The following is an 18,310-nucleotide window of genomic DNA, read 5'->3' as shown; positions in this document are numbered from 1 at the left end:
TGGGATTACTGGGTCATATGGCAGTTCTATTTCCAGTTTTTTAAGGAATCTCCACACTGTTCTCCATAGTGGCTGTACCAGTTTGCATTCCCACCAACAGTGTTAGAGGGTTCCCTTTTCTCCACACCCTCTCCAGCATTTATTGTTTGTAGACTTTTTGATAGCAGCCATTCTGACCAGTGTGAGATAGTACCTCACTGTGGTTTGGATTTGCATTTCTCTGATCATGAGTGCTGTTGAGCATCTTTTCATGTGTTTGTTAGCATCTGTACATCTTCTTTGGAGAAATGTCTGTTTAGATCTTTGGCCCATTTTTTGTTTGGGTCGTTTATTTTTTTTTTCCTTATTTGTTTCCTTAATTTCTCTGTTTTCTCACTGTTAGTGTATAGGAATGTGGATTTATATCCGGCAACTTTAATAATTTTCTGGTGGAGTCTTTTGGGTTTCTATGTAGATGATCATGTCATTTGCAAACAGTGAGAGTTTTACTTCTTCTTTTCCAATCTGGATTCTTTTTATTTCTTTTTCTTCTCTGATTGCTGTGGCCAAAACTTCCAAAACTATGTTGAATAGTAGTGGTGAGAGTGGCCACCCTTGTCTTGTTCCTGACTTTAGGGGAAATGCTTTTAATTTTTCACCATTGAGCATAATGTTTGCTGTAGGTTTATCATATATGGCTTTTATTATGTTGAGGTATGTTCTTCTATGCCTGCTTTCTGGAGGGTTTTTATCATAAATGGATGTTGAATTTTGTCACAGGCTTTCTCTGCATCTATTGAGACAATCAAATGGTTTTTATCTTTCAATTTGTTAATGTGGTGTATCACATTGATTGATTTGCAGATATTAAAGAATCCTTGCATCCCTGGGATAAAGCCCACTTGATCATGGTGTGTGATCTTTTTGAAAGGTTGTTGTTGAATCACGCGAATACACCGGGATTCTTGGCCCCTGGAGGAGAAGAATTCAATCCGGGGCCAGAGACGAGGCTTGATCGCTCAGAGCTTTTGTGTAATAAAGTTTTATTAAAGTATAAAGGAGATAGAGAAAGCTTCTGACATAGGCATCAGAAGGGGGCAGAAAGAGTACCCGCTTACTAGTGTTAGCAATGAAGTTATATACTCCAAAGAATGGAGGTTGTAAAGACCTCATCAGACCTACTCCCATAATTTACATTTTAAGATAACAGAATTAGCCAGAAGGTTTAATCCAAAGACTGTCCTCAGGCAGGATACATTATTGTTATCTAATCCTAAGGAATGTGGAGAGAAAAAAAAGTTTGTCCTTTCTTCCTCCTTGAGAATTCACGGACCCCTAGACTCCCTATCAACCTGCCTAGGAACTGACTCTCTCATTCCTCCCTTTTCTTTTAGGAGAACTATGTTGCCTAGGGAAAAGGGACATCGTTCTCATTCCATAACTGCTTCCGAGCTGACAAGGGGCGTTGTCCCTAAATTGGTGAGGCAACATATTCTCCTAATCCTCATATTGAGGATATCTGATCCAGGAGCCCCAAATAGTAGCTGGAGGAAGCTACAGCAGTAGCAGGAGTTTGAGCAACCATTTGTAACTTAAAAGCTTTCATGAGGCTAGAAACAAATCCAGTTATACAATTACAGATGCAGGGAGCAAACAGCAAGAACAAAACAACCAGAATTATTGTAATTAAGATAGTTGTCCACCATGGGGAACTAGTTAACGTCTCCCAGAGTGAGGCAGTTGAGGCTTCAGGAGTATCCATGGCCCTAATCATCTTGTTCATGTGGTTAGTAAAATGAGTACCATTCGTGCTCATATCAGGTATATATGTACAGCATTGGGTATGAATAATGGCACAAGTTCCTCCCTGTGCAGCTGTCAGAATATCTAGAGCCAATCTGTTTTGTAAAACCACCTTTTCTAATTTGTGCTTGTTCAGCATTAAGAGCTGAAATAGCCTTTTGAGAATCTTGTAATGCCTGTTGAATAAAATTAGTCAAAGCATCCACTCGTAGCATAACATCTGTAGTTCCCAAAGAGGGAACAAACGCTGCAGCCAAATAATCATACCAATGAAATACAGACCTTGCCCACCGAGTTTTAAGGTGGGGTAAATTAGCAGGCTTTTCTGGAAGCTCTGAAAATATAAAGCCATGAGTAAAGGCTAGACCCAGGGTGCATCTCCCTATCCAACCAGGGGGAAGCCATGCCCATAGGTAAGAGCCACATATCTAGTTTGGAGCAAGCCAGCGTGACTGAGATATCCAGTCCCAATTAGTGCCTGGCCAGACAAAGGGAGAACCTGAACTGGGATTGGAAAACACGGGAATGATTACATTGCATGTTTCCTGAGACAAATATCCCACTTGTTTCCAATCATTGTAATTAAGTTGTTGGCTAACTTTTGGGGACAGCTCTGTTTGTTCCCAGCATATAGAGGCAGTAGATATTAAACGTCCTTTTTCAGGAGTTAGCCATATAACCTCATCCCATATTTGATAAACGTCAGGTAAAAAACCATTAGATCTAGACCTATTTGCCTTATATGTAGCAAAATAGTCATTGAACCGAGACAATGTATAATCAAAATTAAAAGTCACATTATTTCCATAGTTAGAGTACAAAGTGTTGCACCAGTCCATTTTAGGGTTGGTAGATGTCATCAGATGAAGAAGAGGCATGTGATTGTTGTCGAAGGTATTCACAGACTTGGAGAAAGTCTTTTCCTTCAAGTGGGGATGTCCACCACGGGAAGCCTTCCACTGATGAAGAGGGGAGCACTCCGCAGACCCAGCAGTTAGACCGATTGTGGAATGCAGCATAGGAGTGAGCCCAGGACAGGAAGACATTGTCTTGAGGATCCAACGGCAGACTCAGGATTTTTGGAGTCAGCAGAAGTAGACTCACATAGATTATCAGGCCCATCTGCTGCCCTTTGCTTAACTCTAGAGCTCGGGTCAGAGCCACAAGCTCCGCTAACTGAGCACTCGTTCCCTGGGGGAGAGATTTTGCTTCCAAAACCTGTTCAGCAGTCACCATGGCGTAACCTGCTTTACGCTTTCCATCCCGAACAAAAGAACTGCCATCTGTAAATATTTCCATGTCAGGATTGTCTAATGGGGTATCCTTTAGATCCTCCCGAGCTGCATAGTTTAAAGTTAGGAATTGAGAACAATCGTGGTCAGGTGTTTCATTTTCCCTCTCAGGAAGGAAAGTGGCAGGATTTAAATTTCCACAAACTTTAAGCTTAGTTACTGGTCCTTCTAACAACAATGACTGATACTTAAGAAGCCTACTGTCTTTCATCCAAATATTAACCTTAGAATTTAAGATTCCACTCACATCATGAGAAGTCAGTACAGTAAGGTTTCGTCCATTAATTATTTTTAAAGCTTCAGGTGCTAATAAAGCCACTGCCCCAATTACTCTTAGGCAGTGCGACCACCCACGTGAAACTACATCTAATTCTCTGCTTAGATAAGCAATAGGTTGCTGGTGAGGCCCTCGGGGTTGTGTCAAAATTCCCAATGCCACACCTTTTCTTTCAGTGACAAACAAATTAAATTCTGACCCTGTGGGCAAGCTCAGAGCTGGAGCTTGCAGGAGAGCAGTCTGAAGAACCTTAAAAGCCTTTTGAGTTTCTGGAGACCAAACCAGTTTGTCGGTTTGGGCCTGCTGAGTTTCATCTATAAGTTTATATAAAGGCCGGGCAAGTTCCCTGTAACCCAGAATCCAAATGCGACAGTAACCTGTAATTCCCAAAAATCCTCTCAATTGTCTTAAAGTCATAGGTAGGGGGTGATTTAGTATAGGTTTAATTCTCTCAGGGCCTGTGGCCCTAGTTCCTTCTGATATGATTAGGCCCAGATATCTAACCGACTGTTGACAAAGCTGAGCCTTTTCTCTTGATGCCTTGTAACCACAGCCTGCCAGAAAGTTTAAGAAATCTTCTGAGGCTCGCGAACAAGCTTCCTCTGTCTCAGCACAGAGCAAAATATCATCTACATACTGTAACACCACCGCTTCAGAGCTATTAAAGTTTTGTAGGTCCCGTGACAAACTTTGTTCAAATAAGTGAGGACTGTCACGAAATCCCTGGGGCAAAACTGTCCAGGTTAACTGAGAAGCTGATTGTGTAAGGTCTTCAAAGGCAAATAGAAATTGACTTTCTTCCGCCAAAGGCACTGAATAGAAGGCATCCTTTAAATCAATTACTGAGAAATATTTGGCCCGTTCAGGAATTTCAGACAATAGAGTATAAGGATTAGGCACCATGGGGTGTAAAGGAACTACAGCCTTATTTATTATTCGTAAATCTTGAACTAGTCTCCATTTACCATCAATTTCTTTATACTCAAAATAGGAGTGTTGCAAGGACTGTTACAGGGAATTAATAGTCCCTGCTCCTTTAAATTTTTGATGATGGGTTTTAACCCTTCCTTAACTTCAGGTTTCAGTGGATACTGCTGCTTATGTGGAAATACATGCGGGTCTTTGAGCTTAACAACTACAGGAATAGCATTTTGTGCTCGACCCACAGATTTTCCATCAGCCCATACTCTAGGATTTACATTTTGTTCAACTAAAGGGAGAGAAAGGGAAGGCTCCATATTCATGAAAACAGAGGCGTGGACCTTGCTCAGTATATCCCTCCCCAAAAGGGGTGAGGGAGATTCTGGCAAAATCAGAAACTCGTGTGAAAACAGCACAGAATCCCAGTTGCAAGATAAAGAATAACTGAAATAATACCTTTTGGCTCGTCCAGACAGTCCCATTACAGAAGCGGATCGGGAAGAAAGTGGGCCAGGGGCTTCAGTAAGCACAGAATAAGTTGCCCCAGTATCTAAAAGGAAATCGACGGATTGGCCCCCCACAACTATTAATACCCGGGGTTCCTCAGGTGTAATTAGGATGGGAGCTTGAAGGGAGCACCTTCAGTCCTGATTGTCTTGAGAGTCTGACCCTGGAGACCTACGCCTCTGGGGGCAGTCTCTCTTCCAGTGTGGTCCTTTGCAGACCGGACATGGAGCTGGGGGCGACTTAGATGCCTGAGGGCAATCCCGTTTGAGGTGCTCCTCCTTTCCACAGTAATAGCAAGCCCATCCCTTTTCACCTGGGCCCCTCTGGGCATTTTTCTCAGGCTGTTTAAGAACGTTTTTCATAGCCATGGCGAAGGCTTCCGCCTTTTCCTTTGTCTTTTTTTGCCTTTCTTTCTTTTCCTCATATTCCCTACCATAATAGACTGTCTGAGCCAGTTGTAACAGAGTATCTAAAGACTGATTTGGTCCATACGCCCATTTTAATAGCTTACAGCGGATATCTGGAGCCGACTGAGTGAGAAATCTATCCTTTAAGATCGCTTTTCCCTCTTCACTTTCGGGATCAATCTCAGTGAATCTGCGAAGGCCTTCTCTCAGTCTATCTAGGAATTTACCAGGAGCTTCCTTCTCCTCTTGTTCTATGTCTGCCAATTTGCCATAGTTTAAAGGCTTAGAACGTGCCTGCCTAAGTCCTTCAAGAATACATCTAACAAAATGACTCTGATCCCATCTTCCTTGAGCTGTGTTGTAGTCCCAGTCTGGTTCTGTAGTTGGGACCGCCTGATTCCCAGTGGGGAGGGCCACTATCTCGTTCTCCCTCTTCCCTACTGATTCATTACCAAGCCATTCATCTCCATAAGCAACTGCTTTTCCCAAAACTCGAGTCTTTGACTCGGGAGTCAGCATTTGTCCCAAGATATACATCACATCCTTCCAAGTGAGGTCATAAAGCAGAGTAACACCTTTAAAGGCTCTAATATATTTTTCTGGGTCCTCTAGTCTCCCAGATCCTCCTTGATTCTTTGTATTTCTTGGTAAGAGAAAGGCTTATTAACTCTCACAGACTGATTATTTCTCCCAGTGGGTGTTTCATAAAGAGGCAACAGCTTGTGTGGCTGTTCCTCAGTCTCTCTGGCTGCTCTGTGCATATGATCCTAGGGATAGATTGGAGAAACCTGTTTTTCCTCTTCTCTTTGTCTCCTGTCCTCCATCTCATCTCTTACTTCGATGATCTGAGTGTCTACTGAAACCAGAGTAGTCTGAGGTCGTACTGAGACAGGAGATGTAAAGGAGGGAGCTGAAGGTTTCACGCCCAAATCTATACCCTTAGGACATAAGTCTGGCATATTTCACTGAGAGAAAAAGGGCAACACATATGCTACTTCTACCCATTTCCCTTGTTCCTTACAGAACCGGTCTAATTGTAGAACAGTATTATACTTAAGAGACCCTCCAACTGGCCACCGTTCGCCATCCTCCAATGGATACCGTGACCATGCAGTATCACATAGGAAGACCAGGTGTGTCTTCTTTAAGCCCTGGGGATCAAATCTATCCCAGTTTTTCAGGATACATTTCAAAGGAGTGAGGCTGGAATTGTTAGCTCCCATCTGTAAGAGAGAAAAAAAGCGACCAGCACCATTTTTCTACTGGAGGCGTCCCTCCCTGCTCTAGATGGGGGTGTAGACAGACGTTACACCAAAAGCTTTTCCTTCCTGGTTGGACTTAGTCTGTCCCTTAGCGACACAGGCGCCGTACTCGTCCCTCCCGGTTCTGCCACCGAGATGGGGTGGGGATGTACCAGGGGTAGACTTGATAGCATCCCTACTTGACGTCCAGCTCTTCACCTTTAACCTTGCTTGCCTCTGATGTCACCCGCGGTAAATCAGAGTAACCTTCGGATTGCCTCCCAAGCTGAGACTACTAGGGGAAACATTCGTCACCTAAGTGCCTGTGCACAACCCTGAGTATTTCCTGACTACAATAAGACCGACGTGAACATAAAACTGAGATGTTCTTTCCAAGCATCACCACACCAGTATAACAGCCTCCTCTGATCTACTAAGAGTCGGCGTTACCAAAGAAAAAAACCCATTGCAGTCCCAATCTGAGTAACCTTTAACCTCAGAGATGTTCTGGCAGCTAGAGCTCCATCTAGCTTCCGAACTTTCGATTCCTAGCGAGGCTAGGTGCTTTATTGGCTACCAATCCAAGTTTGGGACCTAGGCCACAGTACACAATAGCAGTATAGATCACAAGTCCCTTGAAAGTCTATGATCCAATAGATTAGGTTAGTACTTCTAATTCCCAAGGAGTTATGAAATGGTCAAAGAGACCGAAAAGTTTGACCGAGAAAGGAGAGTTCGGTCCACACACTTTGCCCATTTCTGGTCGGTTCCTGAAGGAGACATTGGGTGCCTCTTGGCATTGGCAGGTTGATATAACACCCTGACAGGTTTCTGCCATAAGCCCTATGAGATCACCGTGGGACCACAGAGCAGGGCTCCTTACTTGCTTCACGTAGGGCATGCCATTCATTCACACAAGCACACAGTAGAGTAGTAAAGCACAGCAGAAAACGTGTTTGCTAAGAGAACAAAGAACTCAAGCTCCAAGCATCCTTACCTTGTCCTGAAGGATCCCGGATGAGCCCCCAAGATGAAAGGTTGTTGTTGAATCACGCGAATACACCGGGATTCTTGGCCCCCGGAGGAGAAGAATTCAATCTGGGGCCAGAGACGAGGCTTGATCGCTCAGAACTTTTGTGTAATAAAGTTTTATTAAAGTATAAAGGAGATAGAGAAAGCTTCTGACACAGGCATCAGAAGGGGGCAGAAAGAGTACCCGCTTGCTAGTGTTAGCAATGAAGTTCTGTACTCCAAAGAATGGAGGTTGTAAAGACCTCATCAGACCTACTCCCATAATTTACATTTTAAGATAACAGAATTAGCCAGAAGGTTTAATCCAAAGACTGTCCTCAGGCAGGATACATTATTGTTATCTAATCCTAAGGAATGTGGAGAAAGAAAAAAAGTTTGTCCTTTCTTCCTCCTTGAGAATTCCAGACCCCTCTCTCCTTGGGGACCCCTAGACTCCCTATCAACCTGCCTAGGAACTGACTCTCTCATTTTTAATATGTTGTTGGATTCTGTTTGCTAGAATTTTGTTAAGGATTTTTGCATCTGTGTTCATCAGTGATATTGGCCTGTAGTTTTCTTTTTTTGTGTGGTATCTTTGTCTGGTTTTGGTATTAGGGTGATGGTGGCCTCATAGAATGAGTTTGGAAGTTTACCTTCATCTGCAGTTTTCTGGAAGAGTTTGAGTAGGATAGGTGTTAGCTCTTCTTTAAATTTTTGGTAGAACTCAGGTGTGAAGCCATCTGGTCCTGGGCTTTTGTTTGCTGGAAGATTTCTGATTACAGTTTCAATTTCCATGCTTGCGATGGGACTGTTAAGATTTTCTCTTTCTTCCTGGTTCAGTTTTGGCAAGTTATACTTTTCTGAGAATTTGTCCGTTTCTTCCAAGTTGTCCATTTTATTGGCATCTAGTCACTGATAGTAGTCTCTTATGATCCTTTGTTTCTGTGTGGTCTGTTGTGATTTCTCCATTTTCATTTCTAATTTTGTTGATTTAATTCTTCTACCTTTGTTTCTTCATGAGTCTGGCTAATGGTTTGTCTATTTTATTTATCTTCTCAAAGAAGCAGCTTTTAGCTTTGTTGATTTTGGCTATGGTCTCTTTTGTTTCTTTTGCATTTATTTCTGCCCTAATTTTTAAGATTTCTTTCCTTCTACTAACCCTGGGTTCTTCATTTCTCCCTTTTCTAGTTGCTTTATGTGTAGAGTTAGGTTACTTATTTGACTTTTCTCTTGTTTCTTGAGGTAAACTTGTATTGCTGTGAACCTTCCCCTTAGCACTGCTTTTACTGAGTACTGTAGCTTTTGGGTTGTTGTGTTTTCATTTTCATTCATTTCTATGCATATTTTGATTTCTTTTTTGATTTCTTCTGTGATTTGTTGGTTATTCAGAAGTATGTTGTTTAGCCTCCATATGTTGGTATTTTTGATAGTTTTTTTTGCCTGTAGTTGACGTCTAAAATTACCGCATTGTAATCAGAAAAGACGCTTGGAATGATTTCAATTTTTTTGAATTTACCAAGGCTAGATTTATGACCCAGGGTGTGGTCCATCATGGAGAAGGTTCCTTGTGCACTTGAGAAAAAGGTGAAATTCATTGTTTTGGGGTGAAATGTCCTATAGATATCAATTAGGTCTAACTGGTCCATTGTATCGTTTAAAGTTTGTGTTTCCTTGCTAATTTTTTGTTTAATTGATCTATCCATAGGTGTGAGTGGGGTATTAAAGTCTCCCACTATTATTGTGTTACTGTTAATTTCCCCTTTCATACTTGTTAGCATTTGTCTTACATATTGCGGTGCTCCTATGTTGGGTGCATATATATTTATAATGGTTATATCTTCTACTTGAATTGATCCTTTGATCATTATGTAGTGTCCTTCTTTGTTTCTTTTCACGGCCTTTCTTTGAAAGTCTATTTTATCTGATATGAGTATTGCTACTCCTGCTTTCTTTTGGTCTCTATTTGCGTGAAATATCTTTTTCCAGCCCTTCACTTTCAGTCTGTATGTATCCCTTGTTTTGAGGTGGGTCTCTTGTAGACAGCATATATAGGGGTCTTGTTTTTGTATCCATTCAGCCAGTCTTGGTCTTTTGGTTGGGGCATTCAACCCATTTACATTTAAGGTAATTATTGATAAGTATGATTGTGTTGTCATTTACTTTGTTGCTTTGGGTTCGAGTTTATACACATTTTCTGTGTTTCATGTCTAGAGAAGATCCTTTAGCATTTGTTGAAGGGCTGATTTGTTGGTGCTGAATTCTCTCAGCTTTTGCTTGTCTGTAAAGCTTTTGATTTCTCCTTCATATTTGAATGAGATCCTTGCTGGGTACAGTAATCTGGGTTGTAGGTTTTTCTCTTTCATCACTTTAAGTCTGTCCTGCCATTCCCTTCTGGCCTGAAGACTTTCTATTGAAAGATTAGCTGTTATCCTTATGGGAATCCCCTTGTGTGTTATTTGTTGTTTTTCCCTTGCTGCTTTTAATATTTGTTCTTTGTGTTTGATCTTTGTTAATTTCATTAGTATGTGTCTTGGGGTGTTTCACATTGGGTTTATCCTGTTTGGGGTTGTCTAGGTTTCTTGGACCTGGGTGGCTATTTCCTTCCCCATTAAAATGGAAGTTTTCAACTATTATCTCCTCAAGTATTTTCTCATGGCCTTTCTTTTTGTCTTCATCTTCTGGGACTCCTATGATTCGAATGTTGGGGTGTTTGACATTGTCCCAGAGGTCTCTGAGGTTGTCCTCATTTCTTTTAATTCTTTTTTCCTCTCTGCTTCATTTATGTCCACCATTCTATCTTCCACCTCACTTATCCTATCTGCTGCCTACATTATTCTACTGTTGGTTTCCTCCAGAGTGCTTTTGATCTGATTTGTTGCATTATTCATTATTGATTGACTCTTTTTTATTTCTTCTAGGTTCTCGTTAAACATTTCTTGCATCTTCTCAATCCTTGTCTCCAGGTTATTTATCTGTAACTCTATTCTGTTTTCAAGATTTTGGATCATTTTTACTATCATTATTCTGAATTCTTTTTCAGTTAGACTCCCTGTCTCCTCTTTGGTTTGGTTTGGTGGGTATTTATCACGTTCCTATACCTGCTGAGTATTTCTCTGCCTTTTCATCTTGTTTAGATTGCTGTGTTTGGGGTGGCCTTTCTGTATTTTGGCAGTTTGTGGTTCCTCTTTATTGTGGAGGTTCCTCCGTGTGAGTGGGGTTGGACAAGTGGCTTGTCAAGGTTTCCTGGTTAGGGAAGCTTGCATTGGTGTTCTGGTGGGTAGAGCTGGATCTCTTCTCTCTGGAGCCCAGTGAAGTGTCCAGTAGTGAGTTTTGAGGTGTCTCTGGGTTTGGTGTGACTTTGGGTAGGCTGTATATAAAAACTCAGGGCTATGTTCCTGCATTGCTGGAGAATTTGTATGGTATGTCTTGCTCTGGAACTTGTTGGCTCTTAGGTGGAGATTGGTTTCAGTGTAGGTATGGAGGCTTTTGGATGAGCTCTTATCGATTAATGTTCCCTGGAGTCAGGAGTTTTCTGGTGTTCTCAGGATTTGGACTTAAGCCTCCTGCCTCTGGTTTTCAGTCTTATTCTTACAGTAGCCTCAAGACTGCTCTATCCATACAACACCTATGATAAAACATCTAGGTTAATGGAGAAAAGATTCTCCACAGTGAGGGACACCCTGAGAAGTTCACAGAGTTACATGGAGAAGAGAAGAGGGGGGAGGGAGATAGAGGTGACCAGGAGGAGAAGAGGGGAAATCAAAAGGTGGGAGAGCAATCTAGCCAGTAATCACTTCCCTATGTGCTCTCCACAGCCTGGAATACCCAGGGAGGTTCACGGAGTTACATAGAGAAGAGAAGAGGGAGGAAGGAGATAGAGGTGACCAGGAGAAGAAGTGGGGTGGGTCAAAAGGAGAGGGACAGATCTAACCAGTAATCTGTTTCCTAAGTGTTCTCCACAGCCCAAAATACCCAAAGAGATTCACAGAGTTGGGTAGAGAAGAGAAGGGGGGAGGGAGAAGATAGAAGTGACCCTAGGGGAGAAAAAGGAGAGTCAAAGGGGGAGAGGGCAATCAAGCCAGTAATCACACTTGTAAGTAAAAATGGGTACTGAAGATTGGATTCTTAAAGGTACAGAATTGATAACAAATACCAAACAGCAAAGATTAAAAATCTAGAGTAGATGTTAGACTGTCAAAAATACAATATTAAAAAAACAAAACACAATCAGAAAAATTTAAAAAACATGTATGAAATTTGCTTTAAAAATAGGGTCTTTTTTTTTTGCAAGGTAATAGTAGTTTATAAAAATGAAAATTAAAGGGGGTCATAAAGGACTTAAAATTTTTTTAAATTTAAAAAGTGAGAATAGTAGAAATATATCTAGGAATTTCTCTGGAGCTGTTGAGGGCAGTGTGGGGTCAGTTCAGTTTCAGATAATTTCTTGTTCCAGCTTATACTTCTCAAGGTCTGTAGGCCCTTTCCACTGCAGTTGGTGCTAACTACAGGGTTTTAATCTGTTGCACCTGTCACTTCCAAAGCGGGTCCCTCTGTTTCTTTTGGTTTCTTCTGTTTGCAAGTCTCTTCAGTGTCTAATTTCTGCCTTGACACAAGGGGGCAAAGGTGGTCACATATTTAGCCTCACTTGTTCAGTCATGCTGTGGGGAGGCAGGAACAATGCAAACAAATATCACTGGCATGCGTGGGGAGTGCTCGCAGTGTCTCGGCCACACTGGGTTCGCCCCACTCACTGCGTGTGTGCTTTCCCAGTCTACACTGCTCAGGCTCCAGGTTGCTCTGTCACTCTCTAAAGCAGGCCTGGGTTGTGTGCCCTTCCCAGGTCTAAGCCACTCAGGTTCAGATTCTCAGGTACTCCACAAAGGCGCAGACTCGGATGGGCCTGCGTTTTGTGCCCTTCCCAGGTCCGAGCAGCTCAGGTGACCAGGTGCTTGGTGAGTGCACTCTCCCCAGGTGGGGCGGTGTGTCTTATCACCTCCCCAGTCCCAGCCGCTTGGTTTCCTGGGTGCACAGCGGGAGTGCCATCTCAGGTGTGCTGTGTGTCTCCTCTGGGGACCTGATCCCTGGCTGCGACCCTTCCAGCAGATGTCAACTGTCCAGGATCCCAGGAAGACTTAGTTAGCGCCTGGGAGCCTGCTCGCAGTTTGGTAAAGGATGCTGTCCCTGGGGCTGAGATTGCCCCTTTCTGGCTCTGGCTGTCGCCCGCCTGCCTCCTTGCCTGTGGCAGGGGGTGGGCCAGTCCGAAGCCAGCTAGCTCTCCTCTGGTATTTGCTCAGTCCTTTGTTCTGTGAGCAGGCCTGGCAGTGCCTTAGGTTAGAGCTTTTTGTGGGAACGTTCTCTCTCTCTCTCTTTTTTTTCTCTCTCTCTCTGGCTATCCCATAGTTTGGATTGCTATCTCACGTTAGCTCCCTCAGATTGTCCTCAGGACATTCAGGCCCGGTCCTTACCCTAAGCATGCAACCTGTGCCCCCCTGTTCTGCCCCCGCTTGCTGGTGGTGTACGCGAGCATCTGCGCTACTTCTCCGGTGGGAGCTGCAATTAGGCACGTTATCTGTGGGTTTTATTTATTTATTTATTTTTCCTCCTGGTTATGTTGCCCTCTGAGATTCCAAAACTCCCCACAGACCCGCCAGTGAGAGGGTTTCCTGGTGTTTGGAAATTTTTCCTCTTTCATGACTCCCTCCCTGGATGGGTCTCCGTCCCTAACTCTTTTGTCTCTCTTTTTATCTTTTATATTTTGTCCTACCTCCTTTCAAAGACAATGGGCTGCCTTTCTGGGTGCCTGGTGTCCTCTGCCAGCGTTCAGAAGTTGTTTTGTGGAGTTTGTTCAGCATTCAAATGATCTTTTGATGAATTTGTGGGGGAGAAGGTGGTCTCCCTGTCTTATTCCTCTGCCATCTTAGGGAGTCAACACAGTTTTGCCAGTGAGGAATACATTTGTTTATTCCTGTAGCATAAAGGAAATCTGTGCTTCGGGATTAGATGAACTCTTGGAAAACATTTTCTGCATCCTGCTGGTTGTGGTAGCATTTTTCCTGCAAAAGTTTGTCGAAATGCTTGAAGAAGTGGTAGTCAGTGGGCGAGAAGTCAGATGAATATGGCAGATGAGACAAAACTTTGTGGCCTGATTTCATTCAACTTTTGAAGCATTAATTGTGCAGCATGCAGTTGGGCATTGTCATGGAGAAGAATTGGGGTCACTCTGTTGACCAATGCCAGCTGAAGGCATTGCAGTTTTTAGTGTATCTCATTGATTTGCTGAGCATGCCTCTCAGTTGTAATGGTTTCACTGGGATTCAGAAAGCCACAGTGGGTCAGACCAGCAGCAGACCACCAAACAGTGACCGTGACAATTTTTTGGTGCAAGTTTGGCTTTGGAAAGTGCTTTGAGGCTTCTTCTTGGTCCAACCACAGAGCTGATTGTTGCTGGTTATCATATAAAATCCATTTTTTGTCTCATGTCACAGTCCAATTGGTTCGTTGTTATTGTGTAGAATAAGAGAAGATGACACTTCAAAATGATGATTTTATTTGATTTGCAGTTAGCTCATGAGGCACCCACTTAAGAGCTTTTTCACCTTTCCAATTTGCTTCAAGTGCTGAACAACCTTAGAATGGTTGGTGTTGAGTTCTTTGGCAACTTCTTGTGTAGTTGTAAGAGGACCAGCTTCAGTGATCCTCTCAGTTGGTCATTGCTAACTTCAGTGGCTGGCCACCACAATCCTCATCCTCAAGGCTCTCGTCTCCTTTGCAAAACTTCCTGAACCAACACTGCATTGTGCATTTGTTAGCAGTTCCTGGGCCAAATGCGTTGTTGATGTTGTGAGTTGTCTCCTCTGTTTTACGACCTGTTCTGAACTTGAATTTAAAAAAAAGCACTTGAATTTTTTTGTCTAACGTAATTTCTTAGCAAAAAAAAATGTGCATTAAAATGATGTATAACAACCACATATATTTAAGACTATTCCAATATCAAAAGGCAAAATTCAACAGTGCAAAACTGACCTTTTGCACCAACCTAATAGATTTGTTTCGAGTTCTACTGTTTTAGAGAGTGAGTTGTCTTTTTTCCCTTGCATATGTATGTTTACCCCAATCAAGGACTCATCAGTTCTGCAGATGAGCAAATCCTAAAAGATGATGCTGTTAAAGTGCTGTACTCAATATGCTAGCAAATTTGGAAAACTCAGGTTTGGCCACAGGACTGGAAAAGGCCAGTTTTCATTCCAATCCCAAAGAAGGGAAATGCCAAAGAATGTTCTAACTACTGCAAAATTGCACTCATTTCACATGCTAGCAATAGCAAGGTAATGCTCAAAATCCTTCAAGCTAGGCTTCAACAGAACCTGAACTGAGAAATTCCAGATGTGCAAGCTGGATTTAGAAAAGGCAGAGGAACCAGAGATCAAATTGCCAACATCCACTGGATCATATAAAAAGCAAGGGAATTCCGGAAGAACATCTACTTCTGCTTCATTGACTATGCTAAAACCTTTGACTATGTGGATCACAACAAACTGTGGAAAATTCTTAAAGACACGGGAAAACCAGATCACCTTATCTGTCTCCAGAGAAATCTGTATGCAGGACAAGAAGCAATAGTTAAAACTGGGCATGGAACAATGGACTGGTTCCAAATTGGGAAAGGAGTATGTCAAGGCTGTATATTGTCACCCTGCACATTTAACTTACATTCAGAGTACATAATGTGAAATTTCAGGCTAGATAAAGCTCAGGCTGGAATCAAGATTGCTGAGAGAAATATCAATAACCTCAGATATGCAGATGACACCACCCTTATGGCAGAAAGTGAAGAAGAACTAAAGAGCCTCTTGATGAAAGAGGAGAGTGAAAAAGCTGGCTTAAAACTCAACATTCAGAAAATGAAGATCATGGCATCTGGCCCCATCACTTCATGGCAAATAGATGGGGAAACAACGGAAACAGTGACAGACTTTATTTTCTTGGGCTCTCAAATCACTGTGGACAGTGACTGCAGCCGTGAAATTAAAAGATGCTTACTGCTTGGAAGAAAATCTATAACAAACCTAGACAAAGCAGAGACATCGCTTTGCCAACAAATGTCCGTCTAGTCAAAGCTGTGGTTTTTCCAGTAGTCATGTAAGGGTATGATAGTTGGACCATAAAGAAAGCTGCGTGCCGAAGAATTGATGCTTTTGAACTATGGTGTTGGAGAAGACTCTTGAGAGTCCCTTGGACTGCAAGGAGATCCAACCAGTCCATCCTAAAGGAAATCAGTCGTGAATATTCATTGGAAGGACTGATGCTGAAGCTCCAATACTTTGCCCCCTCATGCGAAGAGCTGACTCATTGGAAAAACCCTTGATACTGGGTAAGATTGAGGGCAGATGGAGAAGGGGAGACAGAGGATGAGATGGTTGGATGGCATCACTACCTCAATGGACATGAGTTTGAGCAAACTCTGGGAGATAATGAAGCACAGGGAAGCCTGGCATGCTACAGTCAATGGGGTCACAAAGAGTCAGACATGACTTAGTGACTGAACAATGACACAAGTTTTGCAGAAGCAGGGACTCAAGGATAAACATCTTATGGAGTAAAAAACAAGGTCTTAGTGATTCTTGGCTTTTATGAGGTGAACACAGGAATTTTTTTAAAGATTGATGAAATACTAAAAGAGATGATTCTTCTGGTTGAAAGTGTAAGGACTTTCATAGTGGGGCTCATTTTATTCTTAAACTTGGACCAGAGTCTGTATGTGTGCACATGGTCCTGGGTGTTTATGTTCTGCCCTGGGTGTGCGTGTATGTGTACACACATGTGCCCACCTTGGGTGCACATGTGCCACCCCAGGTGTGTGTGTGCTCCCCCAGGGGTGTGTGTGTGTGTGCATGCACATGTGCTGCCCCAGATGTGTATGTGGTCCCCTTAGGGGTGTGTGTGTGTGCGTGCGTGCACCTGTGCCACCCCTGGTGTGTGTGCATGCACACATGTGCTGTCACAAGTGTGTGTGTGCGTGCGTGCACATGTGCTGCCCTGGGTTTTGAGTGTGTGTGTGTCTTCATGCTCGCCCCCCATGTGTGTGTGTGCATATGTGTGGGTGTGCATGTTTTTACTGCTCTGGGTGTGTGTGTGTGCTCCCACTTTGTGTGCATGTGTGCACATGTGCAGACATGTGCTCCCCAAGTGTGTGTGCACGCATGTGTGCTGCCCATGGTATATGTATTTGTGTGCGTGTGCCCCCCGTGTGTGTGTATTCACGCATGTGTGCAGATATGTGCCCCCCCAGGTATATGTGTGTGCTTTCTGCCCTGGGTATGTGTGTGCGCTCCCCCAGGGGGGTGTGTGTGTGTGCACATGCGTGTGGGCCCCCCTGCCATGTACGTGTGTGTGCTTGCTGCCCTGGGTGTGTGTGTGTGCAAGCATGTGGACACATGCCACCCCAGGTGTGTGCACGTGCTTTTTGCCCTGAGAGTGTGTGGTGTGTGTGCGTGCATGCTCCCCCAGGTGTGTGTGTGTATGTGTGTATGTGCTCCACCAGGTGTGTGTATGTGTGCGTGCCCCCCTCCGTGTGTGTGCACGTGTGTTCTTGCTGCCCAGGGTGCGTGCGTGTGTGCGTGCTTGCGTGTGTGCATGCTCCCCCAGGTGTGTGTATCGATAGGACGGGTGCAGCTCTGAGTCAGGTGCACAGTCCTCTCCTGAGTCAGCCCCAGGGTTTTGTCCCCAGGACATGCAGGGTTTGTGCCTTTTTGTCTGGTTGTGACATGGGAGGGTCTCTGTGGGAGGGAGGTTGGACTGTGTGCAAGTGTGTGTATCTAGGGGGCAGGCCAGGCGGCAGCACCGCCCTTGCTCCCTGCCCCTCTGATGCCATGACCTGATCTGTGAACCAACAGAAGAGACTGACCCAGGGTCCGCCCCCATCCCCCGGACTGTCTTCCTTGCGTGTCTTCCTCACTCATCCTGGAGATGAGAGTCAGTCAGGGAATCCTTTGGCAGAGGTGAAGGCTGGACTTCGCCCAGTACTGTGGGTGTTTGGTTCTTGCCTGAGCGACTGAGTTCCATTCAAGGGATGCTGCATATTCTGGTATGCATGTCACTCTAATCAAGGCCTTTCTGGATGTCTGCTCTGTGGCCAGGCTGGTAACTGGGGCTGCAGGAGCCAGACAGGCAAGGTCCCCAAAGCTGAGGGCTGGGCCACAGGTGGCCATGTTGGTGGGGGTGCTGCTTGGTGAAGACAGCAGGGGGTCACTGGGCTGTGGGAGGGGCCGCAAGAGGGACTTGCACTGGAGTCGGGTCGTCAGGCCTGGAGTGTGAGCCGGCCTCAAAGACAGAGGCGTGCAGTAGCATCTCCCATCTCACAGGGCTCAGGAGGGCAGTGCAGGGTGACCACGGAGCCCATGTCACTGGGAGCAGTTTCTGTCACCTGCACGAACCACATACAGACCATGCAGGCTTGTGGCCAGGGGGGTGTGGGTCTCTGCAGCGGGAGCACAGCTGTTGGTGTCCACCCTGCAGGTTCTGTTCACACAGGTGTCTGGATGGGCCACCTCAGTTTCCGTGTGCGTGCTCTCCAGGGTTGTTTTCTCTCTTCAGCTAATGTGTGTGTTGTGAAGGTGGAGGGCACCCCTCATCTCTGCAAAACTGATGAAGTTGGAGAGATCTGTGTGGACTCCAGTGCGACGGCGACAGCGTACTATGGGCTGCTTGGGATCACCAAAAACGTCTTTGAGGTTCCTGCGGGTCCCACAGCAGTGACGGGAGGGTGGGTGAGGCATGCAGGAGTGTGGTCTTCCTCAGGATGCCTACAGCCCTGATGGACCCTGGGTGGCCTGGGGAAGCTGGCCTCGGGTCTGGAGCCGTTGGATCCTCAGG

At 44.3% G+C, this 18,310-nt stretch overlaps 1 protein-coding gene across 1 annotated transcript in view; it reads left to right on the top strand.

Annotated features, from left to right (window-relative positions):
- Positions 1 to 18,310, top strand: part of DIP2A (DIP2 disco-interacting protein 2 homolog A (Drosophila)) — a 123,389-nt gene that overhangs the window by 66,926 nt on the left and 38,153 nt on the right. Inside the window, exon 20 of the mRNA XM_010834984.1 lies at positions 18,032 to 18,168. Coding sequence (XP_010833286.1) covers positions 18,032 to 18,168 — 137 coding nt within the window. The remainder of the gene's footprint in view (positions 1 to 18,031; positions 18,169 to 18,310) is intronic.

The sequence above is a fragment of the Bison bison genome, unplaced genomic scaffold (genome assembly GCF_000754665.1).
Source record: "Bison bison bison isolate TAMUID 2011002044 unplaced genomic scaffold, Bison_UMD1.0 scf7180017864037, whole genome shotgun sequence".
Lineage (NCBI taxonomy): Eukaryota > Metazoa > Chordata > Mammalia > Artiodactyla > Bovidae > Bison > Bison bison.
This window is presented reverse-complemented; position numbering and strand designations above follow the sequence as displayed.